At 38.2% G+C, this 22465-nt stretch overlaps 1 protein-coding gene across 2 annotated transcripts in view; it reads left to right on the forward strand.

Annotated features, from left to right (window-relative positions):
* RIMS4 (regulating synaptic membrane exocytosis 4) overlaps positions 1 to 22465 on the forward strand; it is a 96492-nt gene that overhangs the window by 65814 nt on the left and 8213 nt on the right. For both annotated transcript variants that reach the window (XM_087720401.1, XM_087720402.1), the window contains exons 3-5: positions 15314 to 15426; positions 19017 to 19118; positions 20936 to 21075. In XM_087720401.1, coding sequence (XP_087576527.1) covers positions 15314 to 15426; positions 19017 to 19118; positions 20936 to 21075 — 355 coding nt within the window. The remainder of the gene's footprint in view (positions 1 to 15313; positions 15427 to 19016; positions 19119 to 20935; positions 21076 to 22465) is intronic.

Genomic DNA, 22465 nt, shown 5'->3' on the forward strand with positions numbered 1-22465 from the left:
GTGAAAGCTTTCTTCCAAATTAAAAGGTTAAGGTTCCCAAATTCAGACACAGTTTTAGGTTTCTGATAGTATCTCATTGTTGCATAATTTATAGGCAGTTTAAGGAAAGTGTGAGATGTGACTCCTTAAATTTATTCCAGTACCAATCTCTCTTTTATTTTCTGGACTTGGACACCATTTGCTGTACTAGAGAATGTTCTATTATTGCCTTTTCTGTGTTCAAAGAAGGAAGGCACTAAATAAATATTTGCCATGCAATCTCAATTTTAATTTCCTTTTCAATTGATTGCCAAAATGAATCTGTGCTAAAGGATTAATAAAGATGTGTTTGAATTAAGATTTCAGTTAAAGCTGACTAAACTTGTATTTATTTAAGGCAATATTTGATTGATTGATTGATTGATTATATGCCATTAAGTAATTTTTGACTCCCAGCCACAACACATGTAGAGTTTTTTCCCTTGATGATCTGTCCTTAATATGTTCATTCAAGTCTTCCAACAGTGCACTGATTGCTACTGTAATTTATTTAAGGGAATATTGCTAAAGAACAAATGCACTATATGTATAACTTATATGATGTAATTATGAACTCCTTGAAGCTCTCTGAGCTTGGTTGTTTACTTGCAAATATTGATGTAATTTCATTTTTCATAAGCTATGGTTTAAATTAGTGCATTCAGAATATATGTGTTAATAATGACTATACATCTTCTACTTTTCTTCATGGTCTTGTGATGTTATGATTTGATGTAAGAACTGATGCTTTCCATGTTGAAAGTTCAACATACAGTCCTGGCATCTTCACTAAGGATTGAATCCTTCCCATTAGAAACATTGCTTAAAATATTAGGTTATAGCTTACATAGTAGAATGCAGTTTTCAACCCTAACTTTAATATTCTTTCGATTAGATTTGAATTCATAAAAAAGTAATTGTTTAATGAAACTAACAAACAGTTACATTGGCTCACCTATCTTATGCATTGCTTTTAACTTGACATAGTTTACATGGAAATAAGTGTTCTTCATATACAAAGCCATGTATGTATGTATGTATGTATGTATGTATGTATGTGTGTGTATATATATATATATATATATATATATATATATATATATATATATATATATATATATATATATATACATATATATATAATGTATACACACACAAACGTGTCTCCCTTTATTTATCAGCACAAATACAACATATACATACATACATACATACATACATACATACATACATACATACACATATATATATATATATATATATATATATATATATATATATATATATATATATATATTCCCCTTGTAATTAATAGTATTTAGACAGGAATCATCTTTGAAAATGTTGATCCCTTCCTTTTTAATGCTTTCAACCATGATTCTTCTTTATCTTGTAAGCTATAACTGTGGTTTAGGATTAAACATGAACTGATGCTGATCTAATTAAAACTATTATTTATTAGAGGACCTGATGTTTTTGAGGCTGTTTTCTAATTTCCAAACCATGTCTTACAGATAGTCAGGAAGAAACCAGATCAAGCACTCTTCATGGGAATATTTTTATAAAGTGTTCATTAATTTCATCCAATCTGAAATGCAGAGCTAAAATGCCCACTGCTATGTGCTTTGTAAAGTACATTATCTTGATCCATCTGCATTTGTTTCAAAGGTCTAAGTACAATTTATTTGCAAGACTAGTCTCTCCCATATGAATCTTCCATACAGCATGATTTCATGCCGAAACACATGAACTCATGTAAGAAGGCCCACTCCACAGGACAAAATTCACTTTGTGAAATGGCATTATGTATATAATGGAGGCACATACTGAGGTATGAAAACAAATCTCCGCCCAGTTAGAATCCTTCCTTTATAGAAGACCAGACCTGGAGTACTGTTTACAACTCTAAGCAACATATTTGCAGAAAAATGCTGACAAACCGATCAAAGGACAGTAACAAAGATGATTCGGGGACTTCAGGAAGAGAGGATTGAAGTAGACATGATAACCATGTTTGGATCCATAAAGAAAAGCTATAGGGAAGCTGCCTGAGAACTATTTTCCATGCCCACAGAAAGTAGAACCAGAAACAAAGGATTTAAATTGTAGCCACCTAGATTTTTAAAAAATATAAGGAAAACTTTCCTAATAGCAGAACAAAGTATCTATGGCAGAGGTGGGTTCCTACCAGTTCGCACCAGTTCTGTAGAACCGATTCGTCAAATTTACCGAACTGTTAGAAGAGGTTCCACCAGAAAGCAGGCCACACCTACAGAAGAGGTTCCAAAAATTTTTGAAACCCACCACTGACACACACACACACACACACAGACTCACACAGAGAGAGAAAGAGAAAGAAATAAATAAAGAAAAAAGAAAGAAAAAGTGAGAGATGAAAGAAAAAAAGGAAAAAGGGACAGAGAGACAAAAGGAAGGAAAGAGAGAGAGAGAGACAGAGAGGGAGGGGGAAAGAAAGAAAACACATGGCCAGCAAGCCACTCCCACCAGGTCATATGGCCAGCAAGCCACTCCCACAAAGGAGGCCACACCCAAGGAGGCTTGAAAAAACTTTGAAACCCACCACTGATCTATGGTGGGGCGGGCGGTGTTGGGTTCTATATATCTGGAATTTTTTAAGAAGAAGTTCTCTTGGATGGTTATCCGATACATCACCAGGGATTAATCGGACTACTATAGATGGCCTTTGTGATCTTTTTCAATATGGCAGTTCTATTATTCTAGTTGGTCTGTATGTGATATATCAATACATGCCTAAAATTCCCTCATAGGCTTACAGACATCATTTTAGCTGTGAAGCACAAACTGTAGCTAATTCCCATATCCTTGCAACGTTTTGCATATTCAGTCTATATGAAGATGTTCTTCAGAATTCTCTTATGACTTTTTTCATGTATTGTTGCCTTTAGAACTCTGGTTTCAGTGAAGAGAAAGGACAAGTTTGGATCACAGTATCACTGCTGTTCTTTCAGATTTGGAACAAAGTCTGATAGAAATGCAGTAGGCTTTTGTTGTTTTGTTTTTTCAGCAGATTATGTTTGTTTTATTGACTCTGTGGGATGCTTGCATCCTCCTACCGTGATTAGATATTGTACTGAAACGATTTATTTAGCCACCATAGGAATAAACTGCTGAACTAGACCTTTGCACTCATTCAGCACAATTTTTATGATGCTTTCTTGACTGTGTTTGAGAGGAGATGTCTGAGGGAAATTTTATTGTTTTAATTATAATTATTTTGAGAAGGATGTTGATGTGGCCAGAAAGTGGAGTATAAGTGTTTAGATGAAATACAAGAGCCCTAATGTGTAAGAGAGCTCATGGATTATTGCAAAAACAGAAAAGATTATTCTCCCACACTATCCTATAATATTTACCCAGATTACAATGTGCTGATTAGTCCACATGACACTAACAGTGCAAAAGTCTCATATATTCCACATTGAGTAGTATTTAAATGCTTTCTTGTTTTCTAATTTACCTCTGGTTTGTTTTGCTTACTGAAGCTAAGATACCCTTCTTTAGAATAACTCAACAGTCTGTCACTGCAAGAAGAGGAGAGACATACATACTCCTGTTTGATAAGAGGAAGTAAAAAGAAAAAAGAAATTCAAGGACACTTTGTCACTGTATTCTGCCTTCCCTTTCAGGTTTTATTTGAACTCTTAAAATAAAATGTTCTCTTTCTGCTTCCCTGGAGATTGTATGAGCCTGTTTCTCATTTACTCCACCCAAAAAGGCAACTTGAGTGGCTGAAGAGCCTACAGCTGTTTGTTACACATCTACTTGAGACACCATTTCTGTTCATAGCAGACACAGGTGTGCTAAACACTAGAAAGTTCACCTGGGTGAAGTTCCCATCCAGTTGGATTAGATAATTCATGAATTATCCAGACTGCAGGAAGGTGTCTTTTATACTAGTACTAAAGGTAAATAGAGAATTTGGGAAACCGTATGTTTATTAAAATAGATTATCTCAACTTGATTTAAGCCCATTCTTCTTAGATTTGCCATGCCAACTAAATTGTCATTTGAAATAAACTGCCAATAGATTTTCTGCTCTCTTTTGGTTATGAATAAAGTGCCTTTCAACTTTCTCACATTGGACTACCTTAAAGTAAAGATAGATCCAACCTTGGATTGCATAATATAAGGGGGATGATAAACTCCTGTAGACTTTGTTGCTCTCCTTTGATTATTTATGTCTAACCTGCCTTCCAGTCTTCTTACATATCTAACATTTTTGTTCCTAAGAAAATACATGATCACATCTATGTAGTGGAACTTGATTCCAGGGAGGCCTTCTCTATGTAACTAGAAATGTTTCTGTCAGGATTCCAAATAGCATCCAAAAGTATATCAGAATCCAAGGCAAAGTATTGCTCAAAGTTCCAATTTATTAAGAGAGCCATGTTGGGACATCTGGGAAAACCCGAATCTGAAAGCTTCCCCACCCAGTTGAAAGTTCAAGATCTTGCCCCCTACACCCACAAGTCCATCACATGGCCCAAACCTCCATTGCCATGCTGGCAGTTGCACCCATCCAGTTCCGGTCAGGTGCAAAGACAAAGGATGACCTTGGCTTTCTAGAAATAATTTTGTTATGGCTACATAGCATCTCACTCCTACAATTCCTCCTCCCATTTTCCCACAATAGAAAATGCATAGTAGAATAATAGAAAGTGTGGCAGACCAAAGATCCAAAAGAAAAGATGGCTGCAGGCCTGACAGTTTCCTCTCTATAGATCTATAATGGTCATTAGTCACTGCAGAATCTAGCCAGTTCAGTTTTTAAATGGAATTTCCATCAACTTTAAAGGATAATTGGCTGGGACATGCTGGTTTAGAAAAAAAAACTGACAAGGTGGTCCAGGGCTTCCTAACAATAAAGAGGAAAATTCTCTTGAAAATTGCCTGGGAAGAAGGGAGAATAGAAATACATTTAATTGTCTAAATTATATGACATCAGCAACAACAAGAGCTAATCTCTTTTCAGCAGTAAGGCGGTAAACAAAAAGCCAGTTCTAACAGATTATTTGCTCCATTTATTATGTTAGGTAATCAGGCAACTCAGTGCCCACAGATTTCGTAAAAGACCAATTTTAGAAAAATATATATGGTGATGCAGCATTTAACAATTAAGACAATGGTTTTCGCTCTCATTCTTTTCTGATCATTGGTGCTTGCTTTATAAACCATGGCCCTTAATAAATAGTCTTCAGGAATAAGAGGAAGCTACTGCAATTCTCTTTCTTTTGACTGCATATAACAGTATCTTTGATTCAGCTTCTCTCAATTCTCAGGTCAATGTCTGATGAACAGAAGCATGAAATTCACAGCAATTACAGTATTCTTAGTATTGGATATCTGTTAGTATGCTCTCCATTATATTCCCTCTCACTGGTGATAGCATTTTGAATTCACTTATATGTTGAAAACTCACTTTCTTCACTTCCATTTGGCCAAATTATTGGGGCTTCTGACAATTAAATGCCCATCTGCCACAGTTGGGCTAGTAGATTTTTAAACTTTTATAGTTTTGATGCCATCTAGTAATCATCCATAATTTTGTAGTTTATAACTGGTATATAGCAGGCGTGAAATCCAGCAGGTTCTGACAGGTTCTAGAGAACCGGTAGCGGAAATTTTGAATAGTTCGGAGAACTTGAAACTCTTTACACAGAAAATCAGGGTAATCTTACTAAGATTGAGGCCTTCCCTTGCAACTGCCACCTCTGGCTTGCTCCAGAGTGGGGTGGGAATTGATATTTTGCAGTATCATTCCCCTGGAATGGGGTGGGAATGGAGATTTTGCAGTATCCTTACCAAGCCACGCCCACCAAGCCACACCACGCCCACAGAACTAGTAGTAAGAAAATTTTAATTTCACCACTTGCGTATAGTTATCTTCCCAACCAAGCCAAACCCCAGAATGATGATTTGAAGTTCTCTTACTTAGGTCTCCTTCCACTTCATTTAACATCCAGCAGCAAGTCTGGATGTTAAATGTTAAATTAAGTTCCCTAATTCTTCCTGCACTTTTCCAGTGGCGTGTTGTTTTTGTTGTTGTTTTTAGATTAATGATCACTGGGCTAGAAATTTCTTTTATTATTCTCTTTCAATTTGGTGGGATTAAAAAAGGCTTGCTGGGTGGAATATTCACAAGAATGGTGCAGAATTTTTTCACCTACTTTAGTTATCTGGTGACATGAAATATGGGAATATTCTCTTTCCGTGTAGCATCATTTTCCCAAGGTCATGTCTGGAATCTTACTGAATCTCTAAGGCAAGATTCTTTCAATTAAAGTTGCTATGATTGAACTTGAAACTCTTTACACAGAAAAGCAGGGTAATCTTACTAAATATACGGTCTTCGCTTGCTACAAAAATGCCATAATGTTAGCCCAAGTAAGTAACAAAAAGACAGGGCTTTTGAATGTCAGTCAGGAGGTTCTTCAACCTGCTTTTCCTACATGAATCTTTTTTTTTTTGAGATATGGATCAATAGCTATTTGAGGGGTTGGAGGAATTTAAGAAGCTGAATACTAAGTTCTTGGTCTGGCACTGCAGAGCGGTGCTTGGCATGCAAGATCTTAGAAGAGCATTAAAAATAGATTTAAAAAGAGGTCACAAACTCCACACAGTCAAGAAAAGAAATTAATGATATGTTGGACTAAACTTAGCTGTGCAAAAGATGCTTTCCACCTGCTAATGTGTCACATTTGGCACATTGAAGGGAACTGCTTCCACTTGGGATTTCTTCAAAGCCATTCCCTGCTGCAGGCAATTTCTTTCATTAGGCTCTTTGAAGACTATGACTTTCCAAAATAAGAGTTTAAAAGCAGGTCAAGAATACAGATAATTTACAAGGAAATGTATTGGAAAAAATATCATTAAATCCAGCAAAGACAATAAGGTGATCTGTTTGAACATCTAGCTGATTGATGGCACAGAATAAATGTGATGCTGAGAGACATTGAGCTAGGAGAATATTTACATATTAGAAATGTCAGGTTCAACTAGGAGCACAACAGCAGGTTAACTAAGATGGGATTAGCCACTAGGTAAGCATTAATGAATTGGCTGACCTAGTATTGTCATGAATAACTGCAACATCTGTGACTTTGTTCTTTCGGTCTAACTTTATTGTTGATGCTGCTGTTGCTTCTATTTCTACATGGTTACATTTGTTCCACATGCTTTGTTATTTAATATTTGTGCCACTTCCTGTAAAAAAGCTTCTCGAAATGGTTTACAAAACAAAGAATAGGAACAATGCCCTAAAAATATATAAACCATAAATAGAAATGGGAAAAACGCTAGGGAAAAAAATTAATCTAACCTCCATACAGAGAATGCCTAGGTGAACAGAAGGATTTTCAGCAGAGGTCTAAAAGATGATGTAACAATAAGCCCCTTGTGAATTTCAGGGACAAGGTTATTTTTTAGCATAGCTGCCACTCAAAATTGACCTTCCATGACAGTGAAATCTGTAAGAGCCCCCTCTCCAGTGGTTGGATTCAGTCCGCACCTATTCAGGAGACCTGGTTGTTGGAAGAAATCTCATTTTGTTTTTTTCCATTTTACAGGGCTAATCCTGTAAGGAAGGCAGGAAGGAAACATTCTGGTGTTGTTTCTAGCCTAATCTTTAGTGCCCTGCTTACAGAAACTGCCTCTCTGATCAACCCTTATTACATTGTAACAGCTAAAGCGAAGCGCCCATCGACGTGAGTGATGTTGAGTTGGCCATGCCCACCCAGTCACCTGACCACCGAGCCATGCCTACCCAGCTGGTCATTAGGGCAGAGAACTGGTTTAGGTGTTCTTTTTGACAACAAGCAAACTTCCAAATTTGCACACTGAAGAACTTCATGATCTTGTCATGATTTATTCTTAGTTTATTGGCTCTCATCCATCTCATTGCTGTCTTCAGACTCTAGTTTGGAACATGTTGACATTCTTGATTCATGTTATATGGAAAAGTATAGCATCATCAGCATATCAATAACACCTGCCATAGATCTTTTTATATACATGTTAAATATCATTGAAGACTAATAAGTGGTCTGTGGTACTCCTGTCAGTCCCTGTAACTAAGAGCAGAACTAGTTGGCATTTTCATAACATCAGTTTTTTTTTAACTTGAATTCTTCAAAAGTAGTGTCAATCAATAGAGAATTCCCTTCTCTGCCAACATAGGGAAAAAATAATCATTGATGGGAAACAAAAATCCCCTAACCTCCCAATCCATGCCAAAGGGAAATAAAACATACTGCTTGTGCCCACACCATGCTCCCATGTCAATATTTCAGATGGTGTGCATTTATCTGTCAAAAAAAAATCTGATCATTTTGAAATACTAAAACTGGGAGGTAGGAGGAAGCAAATGATAAAATGGTCTACTCACAAGCTTCAAGCTTCAAAGAGCCTAGCTTTTAAAACAAAATACGAGCTGTACTACAATTTCAAATAAGAAAAGGCTAATCCAGAAATAAATCAGCTCAGCAATCCATCACAATGTTATGTGATCAAAAAGGATCAGAGATTATTGCAAATTTGCAGATTCTATACATGCACTTGTTCTTTTTTGTGTCTCCTGGTTAGCATGATACAGTAGAACTACCCACAGTCATCCTCAAAATACCATTTTTGAAGGTGGTCTGATCCAAGGTTTCAGCTGGTAATTTTAAAAGTAAACGACAACTTGAAGCTATCTAATTCAAATGAAACTGCAAGGCTGCTTTCATTAGCCTGATTTTCCCTGGAATCAGTGTTGATTCCTGGTGACTCTAGGGACTAGTACCTGCAATTTTCTTAGTGATAATTTCAGAATTGGTTTGTCTTGCCTCCTTCCTAGTTCTGAGAGGGTGTCTGGCTGGCCAGGTGACCCAATTGGCTTCATGCCTAAAGTGGGATTAGAAGCTTTCATTTCCTAGTTTCTTGCTTGGTATTTTAACCACTACGTCAAACTGGTTCTCCAAATATTTATAAACACCTATAAATCAATAGGGACATGGTGGCTCAGTGGCTAAGGCTTTGAGCTTGTTGATCAGAAAGATCGGTAGTTCGGTGGTTTGAATCCCTAGTGCCGCGTAATGGAGTGAGCTCCCGTTACTTTTCCAGCTTCTGCTAACCTAGGAGTTTGAATAGCATGTAAAAATGCAAGTAGAAAAATAGGGACCACTTTGGTGGGAAGGTAACAGCGTTCTGTGCGCCTTTGGCGTTTAGTCATGCCAGCCATATGACCACGGAGACGTCTTTGGACAGCGCTGATTCTTCCGCTTTGAAACAGAGATGAGCACCGACCCCTAGAGTCGGGAACAACTAGCACATTTGCGCAAGGGGACCTTTACCTATAAATCAGTGCCTATAAACCTGGATTATATTGAACATTTTAAAGAAGTTACTTTTTCCAAGGAGGCAGTTCAGTGTGGAAGTTTTGATATGTAGGAAGAGAGCCAAAGTAACCCTCCCTAACCTTTTACCGGGTACATGTAATAATCATGCAAATTTGTGCTTAAGTCTGGCAAGATTCCTGTCTATAGGTGAGCAACAATACTTGGAGGTAACTACTCCTGTCATGCTTAATTCCTTGCACCCAGTGGTGGGTTGCAGGGGGTACGCCCCGGTAAGGGCATAACGGAGCCTGCCCGGAGCACTGGTTACCGTTCCGGTACAGTGCTCCGGAGGGCCCACCCGCCCGCCTGATCTCCTTACCTGTCCTTTAAAGCCTTTGGCGCTTACGCACACGAGCATGGTGCGTACAGTGCCTGCGCGACACTCCACCAGAGACATTCCCATATTCCCATATAGCTTGTGGAGACATCGCTGGCAGGTACGAAGCATGTTCACGCCACGCATGTGTGCACATGTGCTGCACGCGTCCATGTGGACAATGCCAGGCCCATTCCAACTGTACCGGTTGGAACAGGATCGGGAACCCACCCCTGCTTCCACCTCACAAATCTATTAATAGCAATTGCAATAGCAATAGCTGTTAGACTTATATACCGCTTCAAAGGGCTTTCAGCCCTCTCTAAGCGATTTACACAGTCAGCATATTGCCCACAACAACAATCCGGGTCCTCATTTTACCCACCTCAGAAGGATGGAAGGCTGAGTCAACCTTGAGCCGGTGAGATTTGAACAGCCAAACTGCAGAACTGCAGTCAGCTGAAGTAGCCTGCAGTGCTGCATTTAACCACTGCGCCACCTCGGCTCTTAAAAATCTCCAGTGCTTGACTGAGGGTAATGTGGGCTTATTTCTCCTTCACACCCTCCTTTTCTTGCTGATAGCTTTCTTTCCACTACAATGGCCCAGCAACCCTTTCTGCCCTCTGCTGACCTTGTTCAAACCTGATGATACAGCACATACTGGTTCATCAGCTGCTCCTCAGGGTAGGTTTTTCCATCAGTATAAAGTTTTGAGGAGGACTTTTCCTAAAGCCATCTGATCTAATTTTCTAAAAATCATTAACATGCTGCTGGAATGAGTACATCATTAATTATACTGACTAGAAGGCAGAAATGATAGAAGGCAAGAGATTGAAGGGATTTAAAAGAGGTGGCTCATTGAGTTTAGCTTTGTTTTTGTTCCTTGCTTGCATATGTAAAGATTAGAGAGCCAAGCACAGAGGACAAAACCATTGTTAAATAAAGAATGCAGGGGTTTCTTCAGGTCTGGGACAATTAATAGAACTGCGAACGTCTTATTTTATGTAAAAGAGAATAAGTAGAGCCCCTCCCCCTCCCAATCAGTTTCCTTCTTCCCTGATTTATATTTTCTGGAATGTACAAGAAGTAATTTGTCTTAATCTTTTGGTTTGGGTATTTTGTTTTTTGGTCAAGTTGCACAGGAACCTGTTTATGATTTAGTTAAGTGCATCAAGTCAATGTTTATCTCCAGTGACTGCATGGATAAATCCCATCTCAACCTGTCTCTAGTAATAATCTGGACCTTCTGGAGTTTCTTTAAAGGATATTCCTGTAGGCCACTTAATGTCACTCCTTCACTTTGTCTATTTAACTTCCCTTTATTTCCAGTTTCCTCAGCCTAAACATGCACCTAAACATACATATACACATACATATACCATTAAGCATTTGCATCTTAGGTACAAAGAATGATAGTTTGGGAGCTTTTTGCTATTGCAGATTTAAGGTGAAGCTCATCTGTCTTTCAGATGGCAAGAAACTATGCCAGCCTCACATTTGCCAATCCTGCCAGTCTCCTCCTATTCCAATTCATTGTTGAAAGATGCTGGCTTGATTTTTCACAAGTAGCACAAGACTGATATATTTTTTCCAGCCTTGCTTCTGCATGGCACCAACATCTGGGAGAAATATCTGCAGCAGGAATAGGGTGGGTCTAGCAGCTAGGCTCTCTAATTCATCATCAACTATAAATGTGATATAGCAATACATAATTTATTTTATTTTTCAGAAACAAAGAAATGCATTAAAGATGGATATGTATTATCTGTAGAGTAGAAAGGCCTTATGGTTTTGTGAATGTCGCTCATTTTCTATGTCATTATACAATGATTAAATTATATTCCAATTAATAATGAAAAAAAGTTTTGAACAGGGCTTATTTTGCTGATGAATAAACCCAGAAGGTATACACATTTGTAGAATAAAGGAGAAGGGACATTTTGGACTAATGTATCCAAATCAAGAATGGAGGATTCTAACATCTCTGATTATAAATTAACTACCATCTTACAGCTGGTGAAATATACCAGCTACTGATTGTTAACTAACTACAGTACGTAAATTTGTTCTTATAGGCCACACATTAGGCTCTCTATATTCATATAATTATGTGGAATGGAATTCTTCCTAACATGGTTTTGGAACAAACAAATTTTGCAGGAAATGCATTGTTATTAGCATTCTGTTGGGCAGACTGAGCCTATTTATTTTTGCACTGATGACTGAAGACAACACTTGGGTCGGTTTCTCATTAGTGACTTCCACTCTCTTTTATGTCATTCAAACAGCATTGTACTGACATAACAGTAATGAGGACAGGTTTTGTACTATATCAGTGATGGTTAGATGATGCCATAAAGATGTTTTAGCTTTCTAACGAGGAAGAGCAGGAAGTGCAGCATAAGGCAAAAACAAATGGTAGAACAGGATGTATCACTTTAAATTGCAAATAAAGATGATGTTATTCATGAAGGTTTCTTTACATAAAATTCTGGAGCTCCTTAAACAGAACGCTAGCATAATATGCTGGGATGAAATCTTTCAGCCTCCCACCCATTTTAATTTACAAGGGATTTGGAGGTAAAGGTTAAAATCTCCCCTCCCGTTTCTAAAAGGATTCCCATCAATTGATTGAAATGGTATAATTAATTTTCTGCTATTTTCTTCTGTGAGATGTGTTCCTCAGGCATCAGACAAAGGAGCCTATTGCTATAAAATTCCCAATAAAATCATACAAACACATTGAAAGCAAACATTACAATATCTGTCTGAGAATTCTAAAAAACCTGAATGTGGAGATGATATTTTCCCGAGGCCAATTTCTATAACTTTGGAAACATTATGCAATTCCAATTTACTTATTTTTTTTAAAGGCCCCAAAAGGAAGTTACTGGCTTATAGTCTCTTCTAGATAATTGCTGCAAAAATTAATAAAGAACACATCGAGGAAAAGTCAAGGACAGATCTTAAGGATCAATATGACTTCTGCAAAGAAAGTTTGCAAAAGTAATACTTAATAAAGTTCTATTTCATCAAGACTGTCAAAAACATGTAGACTAAATATTTTGCAGTTATTATTAATCTGGATTTTCAAAAGAGCATATAATTAAAATTCCTCCTAAAAAACCACCCTACAGTTACCATGTAGAACAGAAATGGAGGTCCTCTAGTGTAGGGGGCTCCAACCTTGGCAACTTTATGACTTGTGGGCTTTGACTCCCAGAATTCCTCAGCCAGCGCATGCTAGGAGAATTCTAGGAGTTGAAGCCCACAAGTCATAAAGTTGCCAAGGTTTGACACCCCTGCTCTAGTGGTCAATATTTAGCTGAAGAACATATATGTGGAAGGGTTTAAAAAGTAATGATCCCCAGAGAGAAATCTTCCGGATGCCCCAAACTCTATGGCCTCCTCAAAATGCACAAAGAAGGAACACCACTCAGACCCTTAGTCAGCTCCATAGGTTCACCTCTACAGAATCTTGCCAAATTCCTTGCCAAACAACTTCAACCCTACGCAGAATCCATCACCTCACATGTACAAAACTCACTCCACTTCATAGAAACAATAAAGAAACAAATGAATGAAATACCATGCAAAATCATCACGTTTATTCATGTTGTGGGGATGTTTCTCTATTTCAATAGCTTCCATAATTATTCTCTTGTTGAAGTGTTCAGTTTTGGAGACTAATTTGGTTCCTTCAAAATCAATTTCATGTCCTCTTGCTTTAAGGCACTGGAAAAGGGAGGGAGTTTTTTCTTCTTTTCTGACTGCGTTCTTGTGTTCAGCGATGCATGCATTTATTCTCCTATTAGTTTGTCCAATGTATGTGGCTGGGCAGTTTTTGCATGGTATTTCATAGAGTCCTTGGTTTTTTAGCTGGATCTTGTCTTTGGGGTTTCTTAAGATGTTGGCTATTTTTTGGTCAGTGCCAAAGGCTGCCTTGATATTGTGTTTGTGGAGAATTTTGCTGATTTTATCTGTGGTGCCTTTGATGTAAGGAAAGAAGGCAATGCTGTTGTCCTGTTCTGTGTCTTGGTAAAACAGCAGCTCCAATCACGCTTTGCTGGCACAAGCACGAAGCCAAAGGCACCAGCCTGAGGTTAGACACCCTTAACATCCCTCGGGATGTGTGTTCTGTTGTGTGAAGATACAGCCTTTTCTGCCTTAAAATGGCTTCTACTGTACAGCACAGTGGCGTTGCCATGGTAATGGCTTCACAGTACTCCACAAGGGGGCTTTCTCTGGTAAGGGGGAAAATCCAACATTAGAAATTATGTTTGGTCCAGATATTTTCCCCCTATAAATAAATACCTGGGCAACACCAGGTAATCAACTAGTTTTTAATAAATAAGTTTTTAAAGGTGTTATATTGGGGTTTGTTTGTTTGCTTGCTTTATTCCTTTGCTTTTATTTTTGTTGTAACTTCAGACTGTATTGGGGTCATTGGGAGAAAACTGAGTCAGCTGTCCAAGAAATAGATCATGACACTGTGGTTTATGGCTTGATGAAACTGTTCATTGGGTGTGGTTAAAATGCAAAACACAGCTTCCATGTTGGAAGTTCTTAAGACAGGAATTGAAAATAGATCAATGGAATGTCTTTATAAAAGTATATAGTGCAGTGTTTAAATACTATTTTTAACTGGTTGCTGCCTCAAATGATTGTATTATCTTATATTATGCAGCTGGAAAAGGCAGAAAAATCAAAATGATAAAGAGAATATGAGCAATGATTTGGGAGCAATGAGCCCAATTTTACCCAAAACACGAGAGAGACATTTTGAGAGACATTTGGGAGACATTTTACATTAGGGAAAAAATTAGGGGAAAAACAATTACATAAGGGAAAAAAACACCCTTGAATAAGATGAGGGGTGATATTTGATTATAAAATTATGTATTAATTGGGTGGGGGGTTCCTCCTCCCCAGTTGTGACAAAGAGGTGCTAAAATAAAATTAAGAAAATTATCTGCTTATTCCGTAGCAGACATTCTGTATGTCATACCCTGTTATTTTAATTTCTGAACAGGATCTTTAAAAGAATAAAAAGCTTAGTTTTTTAAAAAAAATGTAACAGTAGATCGATCCCCCCCCCCCCCCAATTTCCAGCACTTTCTTTGAGCATAAGTAGCAACTAGCTGGTCTGTGCAATATTAGATTTCTTCTTAAAATGTATATCAGAAGAGATTCATTAAAACATTAATTGCAAACTACTTGTCTCTGCAGGATAGATATTTTATATTTTTCTGAAGTATTTGGGGGAGGAGAGAGGAGTACAGTTGAGAGGGGCAAACATCTAAGATTGGTGTAGAAAATTATATTTTCCTCAAATTCTTTTACCAAGAAGAATTTGCTTGTAATTATCTGTACCTGCTCGCGCATATACATTTCCTAAATTAGAAAGAGAAATCGACTGAAAAAGACATGTAACAATCTGTGTGAAAATCAGTGAGAATGGCATCTATAGAAATAGTTGTTTATTCTATGCATATCTTCAAGTAATTGTTGACTATTGTAAAGACTTGAAATAATAGTCAATGCTAACCTACTGATTTTGCAGCTTGAATTTCAATGGAGTTCATCTGGCATCCACTGGGCAGTTCAGTGATTTCTTGGGCAGCATGGGACCAGCACAGTTTGTGGGTCGCCAGACCTTGGCCACTACCTCCATGGGTAAGAATTTTTTTTTCTCTGAATGTAAGTAAGTATTCATTTCGTCCTATCTATCTCTGTGGTGCTTTAGAAAGAATTGGCTAAATCAGGGGTGTCAAACTCAAGGCCCGCGGGCTAGATCAGGCCCATCGAGTGCTTAGATTTGGCCCGGGGGGCCAGCCTGGAAATAGCTATGGCCTGTGGTGCCTCTGCTCATGAAAATGGGGCACAGGGGCCCCCAGTGCCCCATTTTGGCCTGGACAGCCTCCTGTAGCACTCTGCTGGCCAAAATGGAGTCTGCCACATTTTAGCAAGCAGGGTGCTGCAGCAGGCGTCCTTCCCGTCTGCTGTCTGTCCCTTCCCCCCGGCCGTCCTGTGGAGGACAACTGCAATGCTGTTCCACCCTTAAAGAAATCCAGTTTGACAACCCTGTGTTAGATGAATCCATATCACAAGGGGTCAGGGAAAACAACTCGGAGAGATTTGGACAAAAGCAGGAAAGGAATAAGTCCTAATTTCAATTATACAGTATGTACTTTGCCTTAGCAGTTAAAAGGATACAGAGATTAAAAGGTTTTCTAATGGTCATAAGGAAGCAACCAGTGCAATTGAGATGGACAGATTAAGCTGAAGGGGAAGCAGATGAAAGGTTTAAACTATATTCTCTTCAATTTAGTGATCTGCAGCTGAACTTTGAATGCTGTAACCTTCTGTTTATTAAAGTGGATCCATTTTCTTCCTAGCTTGCCAATACTTCCTTATATAGCTAAGGATCAAGGCCATCCTTTTCTCTGTTATCACAGGCCCTAATAATGGGCACTGCTTTGCAATCAGAACTTTGTTCATATTGTGTATGGATGCAAGGTGGCATGACCTCTGCCACAATGCCAGGACCGCCATCTTATAGATTTTGCTACTCTATCCACACCATATATATCTCCAGATGACCACCTTACAATAGTAGCCAAAATTGTGGAAACCTTTTGGGAAAAGTGTACAGTATTGTTGAGATTTGATGGCTAATAACACCATTTTTATTTGGAGTAGTACCATAAAATTATATATCAATGGAAATATAATTTAATCAAGAATGTAATGCAATAACTCTTATGAAGGATTTGAGAGATAAAAGTAACTTTTTTTTGGTGGAATTCTAGATTTTAGGCCAAATTCCTGCAGTCCTTGCACTCAACTTCACATTGCATTGTACTCAGTGGTGGGTTTCAAAAATTTTTAGAACCTCTTCTGTAGGTATGGCCTGCTTTGTGGGAGTGGATTGCTGGCCATGTGACCAGGTGGGAGTGGCTTGTCAGCCATGTGACTGGGTGGGAGTGGCTTGTCAGCCATGTGACTGGGTGGGTATGGCCAACTTGTAAAATGTGTTGAAACTCACTTAACAAAGCTCTTGCTTAGCAACCAAAATGTTGGCTCAGAAACTCTGGCATTTGAAGCACACAAGTCTTAAAGCTGTCAAGTTACAAGACCCTTGCACCCCTAACCCTTTAGAAAAAACCCCCCAGAGCTGTTCAAACTTGACAGCTTTAAGACTTGTGGACTTCAACTCCCAGAATTCCTCCTCTCGCTCTTCATCTTGATGATGTGCAGATGGGTGGGGGGAGGGAGCTGGAACCGGTTCTAAACGGCACTGTAGATTTGTGGAACTTATTTTATAGAAGAATTTAGAACTGGCAGGAACCTACCCCTGGTTGAACCATTTCATCTTGTATATACCCAGATGGTTTTCTTATGTCATATAGGCACAGTCTCTTAATTCTTCTATCATCACTTGCTGTTCTGCACCTTTTCCTGCCTTTACCAGTGTGGTTTTGTAGTGACTGAGTCTCCTTATACCTCTACAAAATCTTAGAAATGCCACCTTTGGTTAGGTTGCCACCAATTTTTCTTCTAATTTCTTTATAACTGTAGCGTTGTTCACTTAATAATACTATTTTACATCGCTTTCTGGGCAACCAGTCAATGCTTTGCACCATTACTTTAATTTTATTATGTTTTACAAGCTCACTAAATGAAAGAACACAAAAAAATCCCAACCAACTTGATAGCGATCACATAACACACTGACAAATGTCCTCCTCTCAGCTTCAATACATGTCATCAATAACTGAATCCTACTGTGATCTGATTGGCTCATTGCCAAAGCAAGATGACACCTGATTGGCTCTCTAAACACTCATGCTCATTGGCTACAATCAGATGAAGGAAAGCTACCTGATATCAACTTAAGCAAGTTGTGCTTCCTGTTTCTGGCTATTTGACTATAATTTTTCATAGAATACAGATAATTAATCAGACGTTGTTGCATTACATTCTTGATTAAATTATCTTTCCGTCGATATATAATGTTATGGTACTACTCCAAAAAAACGTGGTGTTATTAGCCATCAAACCTTAAAAATATGCTTTTTCCAAAAGGTTTCAACAATTTTGGCCACTACTTGTACATGGTAATCTATGATCAGATATTTGTTTAAAAAGAGTTATGCCCTACTTTATAGAACTGTCTATTACCATTCTTTACATATTAAGAAATTTTGTTCTATAACAACATATCTAATTATGCTATGAAGTTAGGGAGGGATGAAGAGAAGAAAGAAGGAAAGAAAACAAAAATGATTTTCTGTAGAACAATCCTTTAGCAGCAGACAATTTTTGTAACCCTGTCCCAGAAATGTGCAAGGATTGCTGAAATTAGCTGAGGCAAGGAGGCAAAAGAGAATGGTTAGCAGTATTTTGGAGTATTTCTTGAGGAAAAGGTCAAAGAGAAACAGATGGAAAAAGTGCAAGCATGTTCTTCCTGGGCAGATGGTCTCCCCCCCCCCCCCGGTTGATTCAGATAATATCTCTAATTGTAGCTGTTTTCTCCCATCTTATTTGCACTATTGCCACTGTAGTATTGTTCGGGGAAATGTAGCTGTTAAGATGCTGCCCTGTAGATCAAAACAATTCTACGTGACCATAGAACTTACAGAGTGATTTTCTGGCCTAGTTCTTCTTTCACAGCCCAACCTACACCAAAAGGTTAATCTTGAATAAAATCACAGGGAACCCTCCATGCAAACTGTCCTGCATTTCCCAAGAAAAGGTGGTCAGTAAAATAAAGAGCAATTGCATTTAAACTTATATACTGTCCCATAGCGCTTTGCAGCACTCTGTTTACAAGGTAAACATTATTTGCACATTGCCCCCAACAATCTGAGTCCTCATTTTACTGGCCTCAGAAGTATGGAAAGCTGAGTCAACTTTGTGCCCCATCAAGATCAAACTCCAGGCTGTGGGCAGAGCTCCAATAAACAAACACAATTTTTAAAAAATTGAGGATTTAGGAATATTCATTCCTCGTGGTGTACTTAGTGCTAAACTGAATTGCCAAGGTGATGGGTGAACACAAAATGTCTGGAAGGAAGTATTTGGAAAAGCTATCTCTAAAGTTTGCAATTTTTCTTAGAAATAATCAATGTTGAACAGACCCCCTTATATTTAAAAGCCATTTAAATGTAAAGAATCTGTTAAATGTTGCTATTTTGTATGGAATATTGGGAATAAATGTTAAGACTATTTGGCTTTTAATTTACACCTTGCTTGGTGCACAGGAGATGTGGAAATCGGATTGCAAGAACGAAATGGACAGCTGGAAGTGGATATTATTCAAGCCCGAGGATTGACCCCAAAGCCTGGCTCTAAAACCCTTCCAGGTACTATATTTCAATCTCAGTTCTTTCTTCCTTTTAATAAACTGTTGTTTCCTCACTGTTGTTACAAAATGCTGGACAATACCTGTGTCCCTGATATTGTTAGCAGAAGCTGCTTGATTCTAGAAAGAATAATCAGGAAGGGTTTTACAGCAATTTATTTCTCTGTACAGTGCAGTTAAATATTTTAGTGACAGCTGAATGATTTGAAGTCCTTCTATGATAAATTTTCAGACATGGATAAACACTTTTAAAGATGTTTAAAGTGAAAACCACACCTTTTGAAAAGTTGCAATCTGTTCTAAGATAGTCCCAGCCCCAAAAAAGTCTAGATTAAGGCTTGAAATCTTTTGCCAACATTCTATTTTACTCAGCTAGTCTTTTCCTGCCAATCCCCTCCCAAAAGTGCCCATTAACGTTTCCTTACCATTGTGCAGGGTATAACCTTGGGACTAATCTGAGAGGACATTGATTGGCCAATTTTGCCAGTGACAATTTACCCAAACAATCCTTGGATTTGCAGTGATGTTCCTAAGCATTCAAGAAAACATATGGCTGGATAGGCTGGGATGTTAGCTACTCTGCTAGCTAATGTGACTACATGGAGTAAGCAATCTATTAGGGCACTTCTTTGCTTGCAAAAAGGATGAGGAAAGGTATGAGAAAGGGAAGATAAAACCATTTTGTTATTCTCCTTATACGGTAGTTTTTTGCATTTCTGTTTCAAGGCATTGAGTAGTATTGTTGCAAGATGATGGACCACGAGTACGAACAGTCCACAAATTGTTAAAACCTAGTAAGAACTGTTGGTTGTATCATCTCATTGGTTAACTGTATTATAAAGTCTCCTATAGAGATAAAAAAGTTCATGCAAGATAGTGAGAAAAATTCTTCCAATCATTGCTAAAAATTGAGCTTTACGTTATGATTGTGAACTGTCATTGTAGCTGTAAACAAATCAAGCTATCACTGTGGGAAATTAATTGCACTCCATGTAACACAATTTAATTAAATATGAGTGACCTTATGATGTGTGATCTATAGCAGAAACACAGTACATGAACATTAAGGTATATCTCTTTTCTTTCCCCACTATGATTGGAACAAAAATTCATCTCTTTGTGCAATTAGGATCCCTAGGAAGAAAACCCCCTTCTTACTTTTCTTACTGGGAAACTTAATTTTCACAAGCTGTCTAGTTGTGAGAATGGAATTAAATTTGCAACTGACAGAACAGCCAGAGCTGGCTGAAAGTTCCCTGGCCACGGATCCCAACTTGCTGCTCTACTGAAGCTGGGAAACCAGAAGAACCCTGAGTTTTTACATCAACTTCTTCAGATAAACACAATTCCACCAAGAGTAATAAAGGAAGCAAATGGGGCCCAGAACTCATGTGTATAAACAATAACATTGTCTTAATGGGATTCAGTTTCAGTCTGCTCATCCACCTCCAATCCCCACAACCTTCAGGCACTAGATCAGGGCACCATCAAGCAAAGTACAAACTGAAATTTAAGTGAAGCAATGCAGAACTAGTTTGCCACTGCCTTTTTCTAAAATATATTTTGACTTTTCAGCCCAGCTTACAGCCTTGATGTTTCCTTGAGATTCAAGTAATAGTTAGGTTTGATCTTTGCTGAGACACACAAGTGAAGAAACTTTTTAAAATCATCTTAAAAATAAAGCCAGTAACTATACAGGAAACTCTTTCCACAAAACAACTTCCTGCCTGTGAAAAAAGCCATATGAGCTTCATGGTGGATTTTTTTTTTTTTAAAAAAGGCTTTGAACTTACCCTGAATCACATGCTTTTCTTCCAGCGGCATACATCAAGGCCTATCTCCTAGAAAATGGGGTTTGCATTGCAAAGAAGAAAACTAAAGTGGCTCGCAAGTCTTTAGACCCCCTGTACAATCAAGTGTTACTTTTCCCAGAGAGCCCGCAAGGTAAAGTACTTCAGGTAAGATGCAATTTGTTCACTTTATTTATATTCCCCCTTTCCATTAAAATTGCTTTCAGGACACAATCAAAACTAAATAAAATAACATGATCAAAACTCTAGTGGGAAGAAATATCGACCTGATTCAGTTCCAATCCAGGAGGAAGGCACTGGAAATAAAATGGAGGCTGGAGGCTGATTGGAAAGAGGGTCCATTTATTGATGAAGCAGAAACACCAAGCACCTGTGATTCTGGGCAGCTGACAAAATAGAATTAGAGTGAGGAGTTTTTATACCTTCTCTGGGCTTCGCACTTGAGCTTCCTGTTCCTGTGGAAGAACATGTCTTCTATTTGCTGTTGTCAGATTCCTATGGGGTCATGTATGGGTTATGTAGGGGTCATAGCTAGCTCTGTAGGCAAAAGTGGAAATGCAAATCCTAGGTGTTTGTCTGAGCTCCCAGGTTTGGTTGAAGTTTGGACTGCTCTAAGGGTGATGCAATTCCTATTGTGACTTAATGGCTTTTGTCCTGTTTTGGCTCTTGGGTGGGGGTATTTGCTGATGAATATAGCTATCTAGATACTTACCTTCTTTCAATAAGCTTTTTATGTCTTAAGAGCTGACATCTGTGGTGGGCTGCTTTCTGCCTCGAAAAACATGTTTCTCCATTTCTCATTTAGGGAAATATAATATTCTGCCTTTTTAAAAATATTCCTCAAAATATTTCATGCTTCTAGAAGGGGGGGAAGGTGCTGACTTTCTACACTCTTTAAATGAAATGAAAAGCATACCAATGGTGGGGGGAGAGGCGGGGAAGCAGGTACCAAAATCTAATTAAGGAGCAAGACAGTTTAACTCTCAAAATCCCAATGAAATGTGTTTGCTTGTTGGCAAAAAGTTGGGAGAGTGCACACCAGGGTGCTGCACCAGTCAGAAAGTAACTCCAGTGTTTTCACAACATCAGCAAATCAGTTTCTTTCTGGCTCTTCTGCAGAGTGAAACTAGTATTTTCCTACTGCAATGTTGTGCCTTTTTGAAATGGTGCAGCAAGGCACTCTTCCCTTATCCTTCCTTCTGCCTGCAGAGGTTCTCTAAAGGAGATGCTATTCTGAGGGCTTTGCACTTCCACTTAATAATCCGGCCAAAAGAAGCAGAGGTAAATTTGATCAAAGTTTTCTGTTTCGCTTTCTCTTCAGCAGGAAAAAAAACACCTTATAATCACAGGCTGCTTCCTGCCACTCCTGTGAAAACATTGCTGAGGGGAAAAATATTGCTACAGGATCTTGAGCAGCAACCTTAGAATTTTTTGCTCAATGTTCTCAGCATTTCAAGTCAATAGAATAAATACATAATCACAATTGTTTTATAAACAGCTCTTGAAATTTTGAGAAGTCAAAATAGTAGTCATGTCA

The sequence above is a fragment of the Thamnophis sirtalis genome, unplaced genomic scaffold, assembly GCF_051295495.1.
Source record: "Thamnophis sirtalis isolate CommonGarterSnake01/CBP01778 unplaced genomic scaffold, rThaSir2_p1.2 scaffold_7, whole genome shotgun sequence".
In the NCBI taxonomy this organism is placed as follows: domain Eukaryota; kingdom Metazoa; phylum Chordata; class Lepidosauria; order Squamata; family Natricidae; genus Thamnophis; species Thamnophis sirtalis.